Source organism: Oncorhynchus masou, chromosome 17, assembly GCF_036934945.1.
Source record: "Oncorhynchus masou masou isolate Uvic2021 chromosome 17, UVic_Omas_1.1, whole genome shotgun sequence".
NCBI lineage: Eukaryota > Metazoa > Chordata > Actinopteri > Salmoniformes > Salmonidae > Oncorhynchus > Oncorhynchus masou.
This window is the reverse complement of record NC_088228.1, coordinates 18,512,508-18,530,426: the sequence shown is the minus strand read 5'-3', so window position 1 is coordinate 18,530,426 and position 17,919 is coordinate 18,512,508. Positions and strand designations below refer to the sequence as shown.

General features: G+C 42.4%; 1 protein-coding gene across 1 annotated transcript in view; it reads left to right on the top strand.

Annotated features, from left to right (window-relative positions):
• The first annotated feature begins 5,204 nt into the window (after positions 1-5,204).
• The window catches only part of LOC135558641 (neuropilin-1a-like), an 81,361-nt gene continuing 68,646 nt past the window's right edge, over positions 5,205-17,919 (top strand). The window contains exons 1-2 of the mRNA XM_064992600.1: positions 5,205-5,878; positions 6,568-6,742. Of these exons, the coding sequence (XP_064848672.1) occupies positions 5,809-5,878; positions 6,568-6,742 (245 nt within the window). The 5' untranslated portion in view covers positions 5,205-5,808. The remainder of the gene's footprint in view (positions 5,879-6,567; positions 6,743-17,919) is intronic.

The following is a 17,919-nucleotide window of genomic DNA, read 5'->3' as shown; positions in this document are numbered from 1 at the left end:
TATGGGGATAGCCGAAGAAGCCTTTTGGAACCCTCTTTCTAAGAGTGTATCATACAAATCAGCATACACATGTACATATCAACATCCTCAACAACGTCCTCTCACTCTGAAAACCTATGACACATGCTGTATTTCTGGAGACACTTTTATAAAAAGAACAACATTTCCATAGCAAGTTCCAAAGCAAGTTTTCATGCACATACTGTATGTCTTGAGCATATCATTAATCATGTCATAGGAAGGCGGGTGTTTAGGGGTGTTGGTTGGCAAATACAGAGGACTGTAGTAGGAAAGTAGTTAACAGATGTACAATCTCAAAAGGGTTACAAACGGGTTCTGTCACCATATGAGACGTCTTTTGGCCCTCTATGGAAAGGGGTTCTACATGGAACCAAATGTGCCCTACGTGGAACTAGAAAGGGTTCATCAAAGCGTTCTCCTATGGGGACAGCCAAAGTACCCTTAAAGGTTATAGATCACAGGAGGCTGGTGGGAGGAGCTATAGGAGGACGGGCTCATTATAATAATTGGAATCACATGTTTGAGTCCATTCCATTTATTCCATTCCAGCCATTACAATCAGCTCGTCTTCCTATAGCTCCTCCCACCACTGTTGTAGATTGCACCTTTTTTTCTGAGAGTAGAGTGCTTAAGCTATCATACACAACAGCAATGTCATATAAGTCCTTATAATAAATTCACCATACAAACGTTGATAACCAAGGCTCCGAGGAGAAAAATGAACATTTGAAACAGCTGTTACTTCAAATATGTGAGCTGACTTAAATCTCCCACAGGAATGTGTCACAGACATTAATATATCACCCTGTAAGACCTGTCATGTAAATTATGTGAGGAAAGAAATCTTCTCAGTGGTGGTGATAGCTGAAATGACTGTATTTACAAAATATTTGGGATTAATTCACTAATTCAGCAACACCCTCAATGGTATTAGACAACATTTTGAAAAGGTAGGCTGTGGCCCAATGGCAAAAGTATTCTCTACACAGCAGAGGAGACAAGAGACTCATATATCCACTTCACATTCAAATCAAACTAATGAGACAACAAAAAGACAGGAGCCAAGGAAAGATAAGAGTTGCAAATTAACTGTAGAATGGTGCCTGGGTCAATGATAGAGAATTTAACAGTGAGCTAAACCTGGATCCTATGACAATGGGTCTTTTAGCCTGAACAGGAGGTTGTTTCACTATCTGATCCCCTCACTGGTCCCTGAAGCTCTAGGCTGCGTCTCGCATGGAACCACGTCCTCTGTGTATTGCATTACTCTTCACAGGAGCCTTCATCAAAACTAGTGCACTACATAGGGAATAGGGTGACATTTAGGAAACAATCCCTAGTCTTGGCAGGGCGGTTCACCAACAGACAGCACCGCTGGCAGCTTGGCCTTTGTCGAAGCTGGGTGTGAAACGATGACAGTTCCCTGGATGAGATCCACCTCAAACACTATGTTCTTATCACGGCTATATGACCTCATGATGTGTCCAACCCTAGAAATAGAAGGACTATTATTTGAATGTGTCCAGATGTCTTCATCTGCTAGAAATGTGGTGTGATTTGACCTGGTTAAAGGAGATCAAACAAGAACAAGGTTCTTGGCAGCAGCAGAAAAGGTAGCACTTGTGTGAGTTGCTCCATGTGTACAGGCGTGAGTGTAGATATGTGTGTCTACAGGGCTATACACCACTGTGAGCGGTACCTTCAAGATGGCATTCCACCTCAAGTCCACCATAACTGTGTAATGCATCACTGTCCCTCAGCCTGTAATTATGGTGATATGAATATGTAATTACAGAAACTGCTCCTCTCCTCTGTCATTCCTGGCTTATTACCTGGCAGTCATTGAAAAATGCACACACACACATACACATACACATACATGTCAACATTGTGAATGTATTCAACCTTTAGTTCAACCCACACTATCAGGAGGATTTACACCAACGGCACAGGTGTCCCGATGACTGACCATGTGGAAATACTTGTCATTGAGTGTCTAAGAGGCGAAGTCAGGTGCAGGAGAGTATGGTGATGTAAACAGGCGCACCTTATTTTAGTTCCACAACGAGAGCACTACATAAATCAAACACGCTCAAAACACGGAACATAACAAATGTAAAGCGCGTAATAAAACACCGCAATAACATGAAACAATTACACACAAAACATGATGGGAAACAGAGGGTTAAATACAAGTAGATTGATTGTGGAAATGAAAACCAGGTGTGTATGGAAACAAGACAAGACAAATGGATATATGAAAAATGGAGTGGTGATGGCTAGAAAGCCGGTGACATCGATCGCCGAACGCCGCCCCAAACAAGGAGAGGAGCCCACGGAAGTCAATACTATGAAGAACCCTCACAAGAGCCTTAACATCCCATTATCAGTGTGCTAACATGTGTGGCCCAAATGGCACACTGTTCCCTGTATAAATAGTCCACTATATTTGACCAGGGCTCTGGTCTAAATTAATGGAGTACATAGTTAATATGGTGACATTTGGGACACACCCATTGTGTAATTACCGTTAAAATACGACGTTGGGGACAGAGTCGAGCTGTCGTGTGTGTGTGTGTGTGCGTGTGTGTGTGCGTGTGTGTGTCTTTCGTAAATCAGTGAGGCCTAAAACATAAATGATGCAATTTATGTTGATGAAGTTCTCCCTCCATTGAGGCACTCGTGGCTTTGATCTACTCTCCCCAGAGAAAGAAACCCTCTCTCCCTCTTTCTGTCTTTCTCTCACTCTTTCTCTCTCTCTCTCTTTACTCTCTCTCTCAGTGCTCTGCTGTTGGCTGGGATGGGGGTTGGCTATTTTAGAGCTAAACTAGCTAGCTACAATAGTGAGCTTCTTCTCACACATACACATCCCTTGTTAGCTCACTCTCTCTGTAAATCTCCCTCTCTATCTCTGTAAATATCTCTCTGTAAATCTCTCCCTCTAAATCTCTCTCTATAAATCTCTCTCCCTCTAAATCTCTCTCTGTAAATCTCCCTCTCTATCTCTGTAAATCTCTCTCCCTCTAAATCTCTCTCTCTATCTCTGTAAATATCTCTCTGTAAATCTCTCCCTCTAAATCTCTCTCTGTAAATCTCTTTCTCTCTAAATTGCTCTCTCTGTAAATCTCTTTCTCTCTCTCTGTAAATGTCTCTCTCCCTCTAAATCGCTCTCCCTCAATCTCTCTCTCTCTCTCTCTCTGTAAATCTCTCTCTCTATAAATGTCTATCTCTCGCTCTCTGTAAATCTGTCTTTGTAAATCTCTTTTTCTCTCTCTTTCTCTCTGTGTTACTACTCTCAATCACACACACACACATAAAATAAAAAGTGCACCCCCTCGAAGAAAAATTGGCAACTGCAGTCACAGACTCGTTGAACAATTATGACTTTGATTATGTAATTACATAAAAGCAATAGATGGTCACATCTTAATGGCTAATTAAACTACACATTTAAAGCTAATTTAACAACGTCTTGCGGGCAGTAGGTTCAGGACAAAAGCGATAAGAAGTCTATACAAATAAATATATAGACTGAATATATTTATATTTTTTTACCCATAACAAAGGCGCACTTTGGAGACTGGTAGAGTAAAAGGCATGTACTCTTCTCAGGTAGAGCCCTATCTATGCATGTGCCTGATGGTATTCTACAGCTACCATTCATCTTGTGTGAAACAACAGTGGGTTCAAATTACAGCATAACCATATAATCTACTGGTAAAAAAGCTGCTGTCTTGGTCATGTTTGCTATTATTATGTGTCTTTAAGTTGTGCATGATTGATTTTGTAATCCCAAGTTAAGATCATTTTTCACCACACACACACACACACACACACACACACACACACACACACACACACACACACACACACACACACACACACACACACACACACACACACACACACACACACACACACACACACACACACACACACACACAGTGTAATTCTGTCACATAAAATGTGTAACAGTACAATGACATGCCTTTCACTCAACATACTCAGTCCAGGATGACTGTATACACCTTCATATTCTGTCTATATACACCATGATATGTGTATGTATAGTATATATATTTATATTCCGGTCTCTGACATAGCTCGTTCTGCTATTTCTTTATTATCAATCATTTTAATCTGTATTTTGTGCCTATGTTGCTTTTAGGTTTGTTATTACTCATATATTACTGCACCGTTGGAAATAGAAACACAAGCATTTTGCTGCACCTGCGACAACATTGAAAATCTGTTTACACTTTAATTTTATTTAATTAGATTTGATTTGAACAGTGAGGACCATCCCCTGGCCAGTCTCCACACACCACTGCCCTCCCACTCACCCCACAGGTTAAACTGTGCCTCTGAAGGCACTGAGGCTCGTCCCATGTTTCCTGCCTGAATTAACAGAGGGCTTTTGCTGTGGTTTCAAGCATGTTCATATGTGTTGTTCCAGAGCTTGCACAGTTATACCACATTATTTTAGGTGCTGATATGGGTTTAAGATGTATTCCTGCAAAATGAGGATGTTACTCATGACAATATGGGGGGGGGGGGGGATATTCATAGCCAGTGTGCTGATGATTGAGTTACTTTCTTTCTTTGTCACTCCCTTCAGAGATAAAAGCCTGCTTTTTTCAACAGACTGTTGTGTGATGGTAATTTAGTAGTGGGCCTACGCACTCTCTTATAAGCAATAGGCTACAGAACAACTGCTAGGGACATAGCAGCATTCTTAATAGGAACAGAAGACTGGCTTTGCACAGATCAAAATATTCCTCTTTGTGTATAGAATTTAAGTGGTGTTATAACAATACATATATAAAATACTGATATTAAACTACTGTAATTGAATAAGAATAATGAGTATCCTATTCCAGGTGCAAGGAGCTATCAGTAAAGGAAAACATCGAGTGCATGAAGTAACAATTCCCCATGAACCCTTATGCCGTTGTTATAAGGGCCCATTGTTATATTTTAATCACTTGTTGTTTTTCATTTGCAACAGTTTAGGTTTCTTATCAAAATGAATGTCTTTGTGTGCGATGTCCATTATGTTCCTTCCTTCCAATTCAGCCCTCTCCCTCTGCTGTGCACGAGCGGGAGGAGGGCGCACCGGTGTCATTCGCTCCTGCCCACTCGTCTCATAGAGATCAGTCTGTGCGTGTTCGCGTCTTGGAGCTGGAATTTGGGGAGTGGAAATACCACTCACTGTTACTTTCACAGTTGGCGTCAAGTCGAATGAGAGTGACTTCTCTGACATTCTACTCTGTCGGTCAGTCAGCGCGCTTCGGAAAAGGGGCGAACCTTTACCGAACGGAACGCAGTCAAGAGGATTAAGAATTGGGTAGTCCGCTCGCACTCTCAGTACGCAGGTGTTTGTAGCTAACTCATGCCTTGGTTGATTTTAGACGGGATAGTGAGTGTATGAGATATTATTAAATTCTGGAACTTTTTCGTTACATTTTTTCATGTAAAAATATCAATTTTCGATTGATACCTGTCGGGGCACTTTAGGTGACTGGGTTTCCTGAATCAACAATTGTTTTCTGCGTTTGGATTATTATAATTTTCATTGGAAATGGCACATTCTTATTCTGGGAGAGATACACGACTTTCAGAGAGAGGAAACCGTAGTTGAATAACAACACAGGATGCTGCTTGCGACCTGAAGCACTCAGAAGAATTTAGACATTTCTGAGACGTTTGTTATTTTGCTTTGCGCACTATAAGAAGGTGGACATATCAAATATATATTTTTTTTACACGTGTGTATTTTACAGCACAATGATGTATTGTGGATTTATACTTTTCTTTTCAACCCAACTCCTCTTTGTGGCTTCATTGACTCAAAGTTGTAAGTGTGGACTCTTGAAATATATTTTCTAACATTAGCCTAATCCTAATCCTTAATTTGCACCATTTGTCATCACAACTCACCTGTTTTCAGGTCGTCTACCAAGGTGCATCTTGGCAACAGTAGGCTGGAGGGTTTTGCTGGGCGCATCTTTATCCCTGTTCTCTAAATCAATTGGAAGTCAGGTTATCCAAAACGGGAGAGTGTATTATTTGGTTATTTATTTAAAGGTGTCTTTCCATCAACAGCGGAGAGAGGGAATACTGTACATGAATCAATTACTTTTGTTTTTGAAAAGCTGATGGTTGTCCTTTATCGTTTATGGTGTGTGTACGTGCGGGTTCTTTTGCGAGCATGTCTTCATATTTGATGTTATTTACTATTCATGTAGAAAAAAAAGAAGGATATGAAAATGACAAAGTACCCTATTTCTGATTCATATCACATGCTTCACTACTAGTTTTGAAACAAGCACACTGGTAAATGTGTATTTTAACATATTCCCCTGGTTAATTATTTCCATGTAGGATTGACTGAGTGTATCAATATTGTTTCTGAATGTTTCTGAATTTTTTTAGAGGGGAGACTGTAGGCCTACACATCACCCTACTGTTTTTATTTTGTTATAAAACAGATTGTATGTGTAATTTCCCTGTTGAATAGGTATCTCTATCTGTTTTTGTTTGCAGATAAATGTGGAGATAACATTGAGATAACCAGTGCAGATTATCTCACCTCTCCTGGCTATCCGACCTCATACCCTCCATCACAACAATGTATGTGGGTGATATCGGCCCCAGACCCAGGACAGAAGATACTCATCAACTTTAACCCTCATTTTGATCTGGAGGACAGAGACTGCAAGTAAGTAACGCGCTGTTTTCTGGATGAAGTGTGAAACTCTGCCACCTATTGGTCAAAATAAGAACAATGTTCAGTATTTCAAAGATGTTTCACTTCCTTCCCTCTGGGGCCATATGTATCAGAGTAGGAGAGGTGATCTAGGATCAGGTCCCCTCTGGCCAATTTATTTGTATTGATTGTTATCAAAAGGCTAAACGAATCCTAAATCAGCACTCCTACTATGAGGCGTGATGCATACAGTACTGATTTTTACTGATCTGTATGTGACGAATGCAATTTGATTTGATCAATTTGATCATTTGATTATGAAAGAAAACTAGACTGGAGCATCATCCATTACTTCTGGATATTGGCAGTTGAGAGGAAATATAATTGGAATGAAGTGTTTTGGTTTTGATATTTGATTTTATATATTTTGTTGCTGTGTTGTGCTGTCTACAATATTGTTGGGTCAATTATATAATGTATATTTTGCCTAGTTGTGGGTGAATGTTGCCTAGTCCCATTCTTGAGCTGTGCTATCTAGTCCTGATCATTGATTATGATTTGGGTTACACATACAGTATGACACACACACACACACACGCACACGCACACACACACACACACACACACACACACACACACACACACACACACACACACACACACACACACACACACACACACACACACACACACACTCTGCACCTCGGGGTAAGAATGCCTTCTCACAAAAGCCCATATGTTCACAATTTACCATAAATAAACCCATTTTTATTATGGTCCCTCTGTCTTTTTAAATGCTTCATAAACTATGTGTAAATCATAGGCTCACTGACTCGCGCTGGGGTCCTTAACTGCTATTGGATCACGTTTCACCACCAAGGGACCTATAAAATGTTAGCAGTGTTTAGCATTCTGACAGATCCTGTAAAGTGTATAGCTGTAAGGATAGTTGTTGTTCTCTGGAACCATGGTTGGGATGCTTCCAGTTCCAACATGGAATGGAGACATTCTCTACGTGTACCTTTAAGTTCTGTGTGACGGCAACCTGGCCTGTCCTAGCCTGTGTTTTTCACTGTGATGATAGGTTTACTCTAATATTTGTTTTGAGGATTTATATATAGTTCATAGTCATTGTTTGGCAGAAGTGAAAGTTGTGGTAAGAGACTATGTTTAAAATGCCAAATGAGGGGCCTGGGCTAAATCACAGTTTCCTAAGAGAAAAACGTGCAATTTGTCCTCCCATTAACAACATCTGCTAATCAAACTCCAAAACATGATATTTCAATATCATCTATAAAAGTCATAGTTGCAACAGTTAAGGTCATTGTCCTATGGTGGTTCCACTCTTTTCAAATGTCTCCTTTTAATTCAAATGTATTGTCACAACTGAATTCCTTCCTTCAGATACAATGTCCGGGAAAGCTGCAGTGCATGGCTGCATCGCAAATGGCACCCTCTTCCCTATATAGTGCACTACTTTTGACCAAGGCCCTGGTCAAAACTTGTGCACTAAATAGGGAATAGGGTGCCATTTGGGTCGCGACCCATGAGGCGCATGTCATCACCACCCTATATTATTCATTCAATTAAAGAACCAAATAGAACACACATGTCCCTGGAATATGGCTGTAATTAACTAGCTATCCAAACAAAGGAAGCAAATAGAACAAAACATCAGGTTTGGTGTTGGTCTATAATTATGTTTCCAAATGCTACATTTTTATGCAATCTTGAGCTCTTCCCTTGATATCATAGTCGGAACTGACCACTTGACATTCCTTGAGTGGTCAGACATCTAAATAACATCAACCGGGCTTTTGTGAAGATGCTCTGGTGTCCATTCGATATGCCAATGTGGAGCAGTATCAAAGTCCCAAATCAGGCCCTGTTCCCTATTTAGCCAGCAAATCACACACTATTCCCTATGTGCCCTGGTCAAAAGTAGTGAACTATATAGGGAATAGGGTGCAATTTGTCCATTCGATATGCCAATGTGGAGCAGTATCAAAGTCCCAAATCAGGCCCTGTTCCCTATTTAGCCAGCAAATCACACACTATTCCCTATGTGCCCTGGTCAAAAGTAGTGAACTATATAGGGAATAGGGTGCAGTTTGGGACACAGTCCTGAGCCTAATCAAAAACCGACTTACCTCACACTGACACTAAAATAGCATGACCGATGAAAAGAATCCCTCAACAAAAACTAGAGCAGAAGTCCAAAACAAGACATATGGATTATAGAGTAATCTGAGACATATTCTTTTGAGGTTGTTTGAACTTTTTCCTCAAGTGTGCGATAATGACCAAGTTTTTGCTCGCAAAGAACATTTTCTTTCTCAGAATCTGAGTTTTTGTCTGCTTTCAATTATGTTGCAGCTACTTAGTACATGGACAGAAAAAGAATCTCAGAAGTAACTTCCATGGTATGGCAGACTCTTACAGCACCGATCCCAATAGTGACAGTAAAGACATGAAGACGTGCACGGTAACAGAGCTACTAACGGTATTTACATACAAGACGGGAGATAAACAAAGGATAACATGACCCTCTACGGCTCTAATATAATCAGTCTCTGTCACTTATAGAGTTTAGCTGTTAAGACCCCTGTCAACTTCACTGTGGTGAAATAAAGGGGAAATGCCCATGGAACTGAGCACAAACAAAGAGATTATTGGAGTTCATAGCCCAATTTACTTCCTTAGAAACCGAACCTCAAACAAATCATGTTGTATCCAATAGTACACTTGGCCTTCCTGTTTTTGCCTCCACTGTCGAGAAAATGTAAAACAAGATGTCGGAAAGAGTCATTCTACTTCAAATCAAATGTATTTATATAGCCATTCTTACATCAGCTGATATATCAAAGTGCTGTACAGAAACCCAGCATAAAACCCCAAACAGCAAGAAATGCAGGTGTAGAAGCACGCTGGCTAGGAAAAACTCCCTAGAAAGGCCAAAACCTAGGAAGAAACCTGGAGAGGAAACAGGCTATGAGGGGTGGCCAGTCCTCTTCTGTCTGTGCCGGGGGGAGATTATAACAGAACATGGCCAAGATGTTCAAATGTTCATAAATGACCAGCATGGTCAAATAATAGTAATCACAGTGAACAGGTCAGGGTTCCATAGCCGCAGGCAGAACAGTTGAAACTGGAACAGCAGCAGAGCCAGGTGGACTGGGAACAACAAGGAGTCATCATGCCAGGTAGTCCTTAGGCATGGTCCTAGGGCTCAGGTCCTCTGAGAGAGAGAGAGAAAGAAAGAGAGAATTAGAGAGAGCATACTTAAATTCACACAGGACACCGGATAAGACAGGAGAAAAACTCCAGATATAACAGACCCCCGAAACATAAACTACTGCAGCATAAATACTGGAGGCTGAGACAGGAGGGGTCAGGAGACACTGTGGCCCCACCTGATGATACCCCCGGACAGGGGTACAACCATATTGAAACCAACACATTGAGCTTGGGGAATGCCCTTTCAGTTGGGGGAAGGCCCTTTCCTGTGCACAAAGCGAGGTCCATACATAAAAGGTTTGTTGAGATCGGTGGGGAAGAACTTGATTGACCTGCACAGAGCCCTGACCTCAACCCCATCGAACACCTTTGGGATGAATTGGAGCGCAGAGTGCGAGCCAGGCCTAATCGCCCAACATCAGAGCCCGACCTCACTAATGCTCTTGTGGCTGAATGGAAGCACAATGTACCAACATCTAGTAGAAAGCCTTCCCAGAAGAGTGGAGGATGTTATAGCAGCAAAGGAGGGACCAACTCCATATTAATGCCCATGATTTTGGAATGAGATGTTTAAAGAGCAAGTTTCCACATACTTTTGGTCATGTATTGTACATACTTGTATACACACATGCATACATTTGTTGTTACTCTGGTGATCATTATATTATATGTTGTGTTTGTGTTCAATTGCTTGCATGAGCTTTTCTCTCACTGCTCTGAGTTTAAGACTAGGGTTTAGCTTTTATCTTGGAATTAAATACATTTCTAAAAACTTTATTTTCAAGACTCAAATTTCTTCTTAACTTTTTGCTGAAGGAGAAACATAAGAAATAGCGCAAGAATATTTCCAATAACCTTTTCGAGGAACAGCAACTTTGCTTAACTTTCTTAAGTCTATAGTTAAGGAAACAATGTCAGTTAAGAAGTAATTCCTTCTTAAAGAATGTTTTGTGAATCTGAGTCCAGGCCCACGAGGGCACTCTGTCTTCATGTATTTACTGCCACTATTGGGATCGGTGCTCTAAGAGTCTGCCATACCATGGAAGTTACTTCGGAGACTCTTTTTTCTCTCTCCATGTACTAAGTAGCTGCAACAACACTATTACATTACCCCATTACTCCATTACCCATTTCGTGACATCGGCCTTTATATACCAATTTTAAAACAACAATATCCGAGTTGTAAATAGATTCTTGTAAAACCCCTCTTTACATAATCTCATAAATCCAAGAGATAGTTTGCTGTAGGAATTTCGGGACAAATCCTAATTTAAGATATTTGGTGCTCGTGATTTTAATTTCAACTAAAGCCTCCCAATTACATCAATGAAAGATTTATGTGAACTTCAGAGTTGCGACTGGCGTGCTTATCTGAAGTTATTCTCTCTTGAACTTCAAGTCATGTAATTGAATCAAATCTAAATGCCAGGATGTAGGGTGATTACAGGACTAAACCCAGCCTGCAGGCTCCTAAACTACATGGATGAGGCACGTGCGTTAGTATGTTAGTCACACGTTATATCTCAATTGGCCCAAGGGGGGGGGGGGGCTGCATCATTTTTGGGGGACGACATGTTTACTCTTGCCTTGTTTTCCCTTGTTGTCTGTAGTTGGCATAACCTTTGTGGTATGACACCTATCAAATTAAACCACAGCTGCAGACCTACAGACTCCCAACCAGCAGTGCCGCTACTAACCTGGTCAGAGACAGTGACTGTCCCAAATGCACTCTATTCCCTATGTTTTGCATTACTTCTGACCAGGACCATGGGGAAGTAGTGCACTATGTAGGGACTATGTAGGATATAGTGTGTCCTGCAGGAGAGGAATAGGTCCAGTGAAGGATACAACCCTAATTGAATGATCCTCTCAGTGTGGTCAATGGACATTCCCACTGCCCCACTGTTCTGTGGTCATTGTGGTCAACCAGATGAAATACTTATTTAGACTGCTGGTGGTGAGTGTTATAGAGCCATAGGCTAGTCAGCCTGATGGGCTGTCGTACTATGACCTCTTGGACAGACTTCTGGATTTCATCTGGATTCTCTCTTTTCTTACGACATTCCATTTCTCACTTTGTACTTTGTGCACACTGAACTGACTCATCAGTTTCCAGTTTTTATTCTCCACACGCCATCTCTCTGTCTCGATCTCTCTCTCTCTCTCTCTCTCTCTCTGTCTCTGTCTCGGTCTCTCTCTCACTCTCTCTCTCTCTCTCTCTCTCTCTGTCTCGTTCTCTCTCTCTCTCTGTCTCGATCTCTCTCTCTGTCTCTGTCTCGGTCTCTCTCTCTCTCTGTCTGTCTCGGTCTCTCTCTATCTCTGTCTCGGTCTCTCTCTGTCTCTGTCTCGGTCTCTCTCTCTCTGTCTCTGTCTCTCTCTCTCTGTCTCTGTCTCGATCACTCTCTCTGTCTCTGTCTCTCTCTCTCTCTCTCTCTCTCTCAGTCTCTGTCTCGATCTCTTTCTGTCTCTGTCTCGATCTCTCTCTGTCTCTGTCTCGATCTCTCTCTCTGTCTCGATCTCTCTCTCTGTCTCGATCTCTCTCTCTTGGTCTCTCTCTCTCTCGGTCTCTCTCTCTCTCTGTCTCGGTCTCTCTTTCTCTCTCCGTCTGTGTCTTGATCTCTCTCTCTGTCTCGATCTCTCTCTCTCTCTGTCTCGATCTCTCTCTCTCTCTCCGTCTCTGTCTCAATCTCTCTCTCTGTCTCTGTCTCGATCTCTGTCTCTGTCTCGATCTCTCTCTCTCTCTCTGTCTCTGTCTTGATCACTCTCTCTCTCTGTCTCTGTCTCGATCTCTCTCTCTCTCTCTCTCTCTCTCTCTCTCTGTCTCTGTCTCGATCTCTCGATCTCTCTCTCTCTCTCTCTCTCTCTGTCTCTGTCTCGATCTCTCTCTGTCTCGATCTCTCTCTCTCTCTGTCTCGATCTCTCTCTCTCTCTCTCTCTCTCTCTGTCTCTGTCTCGATCACTCTCTCTCTCTCTCTCTCTCTGTCTCTGTCTCGATCTCTCTGTCTCGATCTCTCTCTCTCTCTCTCTATCTCTGTCTCAGTCTCGATCTCTGTCTCTCTCTCTGTCTCTGTCTCTGTCTCTCTCTCTCTGTCTCTGTCTCTCTGTCTCTGTCTCGATCTCTCTCTCTCTCTCTGTCTCTCTCTCTGTCTCTCTCTCTCTCTGTCTCTCTCTGTCTCTCTCTCTCTCTGTCTGTCTCTCTCTCTCTGTCTCTCTCTCTCTCTCTCTCTCTCTCTCTCTCTCTGTCTCTCTCTCTCTCGCACTGTCTGTCTCTCTCTCGCACTGTCTGTCTCTCTCTCTCACACTGTCTCTCTCTCTGTCTCTCTCTTTCGATCTCTCTCTGTCTCTGTCTCTCTCGCTCGGTCTGTATCTCTCTGTCTGTCTCTCGCTCTGTCTGTCTCTCTCTCTCGCTCTGTCTGTCTCTCTCTCTCTCTCTCTCTCGCTCTGTCTGTCTCTCTCTCGCTCTGTCTGTCTGTCTCTCTCTCGCTCTGTCTGTCTGTCTCTCTCTCTCTGTCTGTCTCTCTCTCGCTCTGTCTGTCTCTCTCTCTCTCTCTCTCTCTCTCTCGCTGTCTCTCTCTCGCTGTCTCTCTCTCTGTCTCTCTCTTGATCTCGATATCTCGATCTCTCTCTGTATTGGTGCAAAGTGCACACCATGGACACCAAGCATATTTTAATCCCTGTACATTGGCACTGCAGTTGACCCATTTTTTAACCTTATGACTGGCTTACACTGAATAGCCATATCATTGGAGCCACTTACATAAACATAACAGAACAGCCCCAATTAGGGGCATGGTGTTCCACAGGGATGCTGGCCCATGTTGACTCAATGCTTCCCACAGTTGTGTCAAGTTGGATGGATGTCCTTTGGGTGGTGGACCATTCTTGATACAACGGGAAACTGTTGAGCTTGAAAAACCAAGCAGCACTGACAGACACCGGTGCGCCTGGCACCTACTACCATACCCCGTTCAAAAGCACTTAAGTCTTGCCCATTCACCCTCTAATTAATGGCACACATACACCATCCATGTCTCAATTGTCTCAAGGCTTTCTCCTTTAACCTGTCTTCCCCCCTTCAGCTACACTGAAGTGGATTTAACAAGTGACTTCAATAAGGGATCATAGCTTTCACCTGGATTCACTTGGTCAGTCGGTATCATAGAAAGAGCAGGTGTCATGATTGTTTGGATGCGTTTTCCCAAATAAATGTTGTCACTCACCACTTGGCTTACACCAGACGAAACATTGTGGATGCATCCCAAATGGCACCATGTTCCCTATCGGGTGCACTACCTTTGATGGGTAATGCACTATATAGGGTGCACTACCTTTGATGGGAGGGTGCCATTTGTGACAAAAGCTTTGTGTGTTTTGTTAACCGACAGACACAGGCAATGGGTCTAAAATGTGCTCTTTAGTCATCTTCAGTCTAAAGTGCACTTCAGTAAATCAGAGCATCCAGAGGCCCTCTGCCTCCCTACTCATGAGCAGGCTGAAGTTCTGCACAGCCAAATGAAAACACATGTCAGATTACAGCCTAACGGGCAGATTAATGAGGAGAGAGTTAAGACAAAACTCAGATTCAGAGCGGTGCTGCGCTGCAATCTCACAGCTGCTGTCCCTCTGTGGACAGAAAGCACCCCTTTCCAGATGTCTTCAAGACTTAGGAAATACTTCACGAGTCACAAGAACTGTGTACCAGACCTGGGTTTAAGGATTATTTGAAATAATTTCAAATACTTCATCTGTGCTTGATTGAATTTGCCTGGCTTTCATAGACCAATAGAATAGTAGCACAACTGTAAACCCAGCTCATCTGGCACTACAGGCAGGCTTAAGCAAATGTTCAAAGTAATTTAAAGATTTCAAATAGTGTTTGAACACAGGTCTGCTGTCTACAGCATGTACACAGTCTGTCCCCCTTGATAATGGGTTTCTCCAGAGTTCACTGTGAATAGTAATATTGTCCTATTACCATGGCAACGTGATGTGTGTGTGTGTGTGTGCCTGTGCCAACAACAATCATGAGACACTGAACAACAAACTCGATGAACTAAATCAGTTAAAAATAGTGCCTTTTTACTCTGTTTGGATCATGTCATTGTAGCTTCAGATGATTTCATAGTGGACAGAAAAGACCATAGGGATGCAGGGAGACCTCTTACTGCTGGGGTCAGGGTCCCTTAAGGGGTCAAAGGGGAGTCCGACCGTCACCCAGTTAGTGTCCTCGGGATGAGAGGGTGAGCCAATGGTCTATATCACTTCAGCATTGCAGTGGGTGTCTCAAATGGCACCTTATTCCATATTTAGTGCACTACTTTTGACTAGGGCCCATAGGGCTCTGGTCAACAGTAGTGAAATCTATACAGAATAGGGTGCCATTTGAGACTCATCCAGAGTCAGACAGACAGGAAGCCCATCCTCTGGAGCCAGGGTTATGGTTAGCCGCCCACCAACAGCAGGGACCCTGGTGGATAATAACTCTCTATCACGAGTGGCATGGAGGAATGCCTTGTATCTGCTCCCAACACAAGAACAGGCCCTCAGGCTGACCCCCCAGTCTGTCTGAACTCATAAAGCAGCATTGTTTATAGGAGAGGAGAGGACAGCAGACGTCTTTGATTCTTGACTGCTGAGACTCATTCTCGATACGGCTGTGGAGAAGTTGGAGATCAGACCTGCATCCCAAATGGAACCCTATTCCTTATATACAGATATGCTATCTTAATTTGATCACTCGCTTGTCACAAATTATTTTAGTGTATTCAAGGTTTAAAAAGGCTTCTAAAGTTTGTAATTTCCACTTTAAAATGTCAGACTTGGTTTATCCTAACTAATAATGTAAAAACCCAACACAAATATATATTATAATCCACATATTCATTTCCTGTTGATGCAGCTTTATTTTCCTGCTGTGAGAAACTGGTCAAATTAAGATAGGACATCTGTAGTGCTATAACCCTGGTCGTAAGTAGTGAACTATACTGTATAGTGAATATGGTGCCATTTGGGATGGATACCAGGTCCCCCCAGCCACTCTTTTCTCTGTATACATCAATGATGTCGCTCTTGGTGCTGGTGATTCTCTGATCCACCTCTACGCAGACGACACCATTCTGTATACTTCTGGCCCTTCTTTGGACACTGTGTTAACTAACCTCCAGACGAGCTTCAATGCCATACAACTCTCCTTCTGTGGCCTCCAATTGCTCTTAAATGCTAGTAAAACTAAATGCATGCTCTTCAACCGATCGCTGCCCGCACCTGCCCGTCTGTCCAGCATCATTACTTTTTTTTTTCATTACTTTTACATTTCTGACTTAGAATATGTGGACAACTACAAATACCTAGGTGTCTGGTTAGACTGTAAAGTCTCCTTCCAGACTCACATTTAGCATCTCCAATTCAAAATTAAATCTCGAATTGGCTTCCTATTTCACAACAAAGCATCCATCACTCATTCTGACAAACATACCCTTGTAAAACTGACCATCCTACCGATCCTTGACTTCGGCGATGTCATTTACAAAATAACCTCCAACACCCTATTCAGCAAATTGGATGCAGTATATCACAGTGCCATCCGTTTTGTCACCAAAGTCCCATATACTACCCACCACTGCGACCTCTATGCTCTCGTTGGCTGGCCCTCGCTTCATATTCGTCGCCAATCCCACTGGCTTCAGGTCATCTCTAAGTCTTTGCTAGGTAAAGCCCCGCCTTATCTCAGCTCACTGGTCACCATAGCAGCACTCACCTGTAGCATACACACCAGCAGGTATATTTAATCCCAAAGCCAATTCCTACTTTGGCCCCCTTTCCTTCCAGTTCTCTGCTGCCAATGACTGGAACGAATTGCAAAAATCACTGAAACTGGAGACTCATATCTCCCTCACTAACTTTAAGCATCAGCTGTCAGAGCAGTTTACAGATCATTGCACCTGTACATAGCCCATCTGTAAATAGCCCATCCAACTACCTCATCCCCATATTGTTATTTATGTTTTTTGCTCCTTTGCACCTCAGTATCTCTACTTGCACATTCATCTTCTGCACATCTATCACTCCAGTGTTTAATTGCTAAATTGTAATTATTTCACCTTACCTCCCTAATCTTACCTCATTTGCACTCACTGTATATGGACTTTTCTATTGTGTTATTGACTGTACGTTTGTTTATCCAATGTGTAACTCTGTGTTGTTGTTTGTGTCGCACTGCTTTGCTTTATCTTGGCCAGGTCGCGGTTGTAAATGAGAACTTGTTTTAAATAATAAATAAAAACTCAACTGCTTGTATTTAGGAAGGGCTATAGGACTATCTATCACCATAGATGGTTATGTATCTATCTGGCCTTCCTCCTGTATTTAAACAGAATAAGCAGTGGACTGGAGTACAGCTGCAGTCTAAAAATAAGAGTTACTGATGTGTGGCTGGCTGGTTGGCTGGCTAACCATGTGGATGGTGTAGAAATATATTATTGGCATCTACATAATGATCGCCAGGACAAGCATTAAAATTATCTGCCAGGACAAGCATTACAAGGATCTGCCAGGACAAGCATTACAAGGATCTGCCAGGACAAGCATTAAAAGGATCTGCCAGGACAAGCATTAAAAGGACCTGCCAGGACAAGCATTAAAAGGATCTGCCAGGACAAGCATTAAAAGGATCTGCCAGGACAAGCATTAAAAGGACCTGCCAGGACAAGCATTAAAATGACCTGCCAGGACAAGCATTAAAAGGAACTGCCAGGACAAGCATTAAAATGACCTGCCAGGACAAGCATTAAAAGGAACTGCCAGGACAAGCATTAAAATGATCTGCCAGGACAAGCATTAAAATGACCTGCCAGGACAAGCATTAAAAGGATCTGCCAGGACAAGCATTAAAATGATCTGCCAGGACAAGCATTAAAATGACCTGCCAGGACAAGCATTAAAAGGATCTGCCA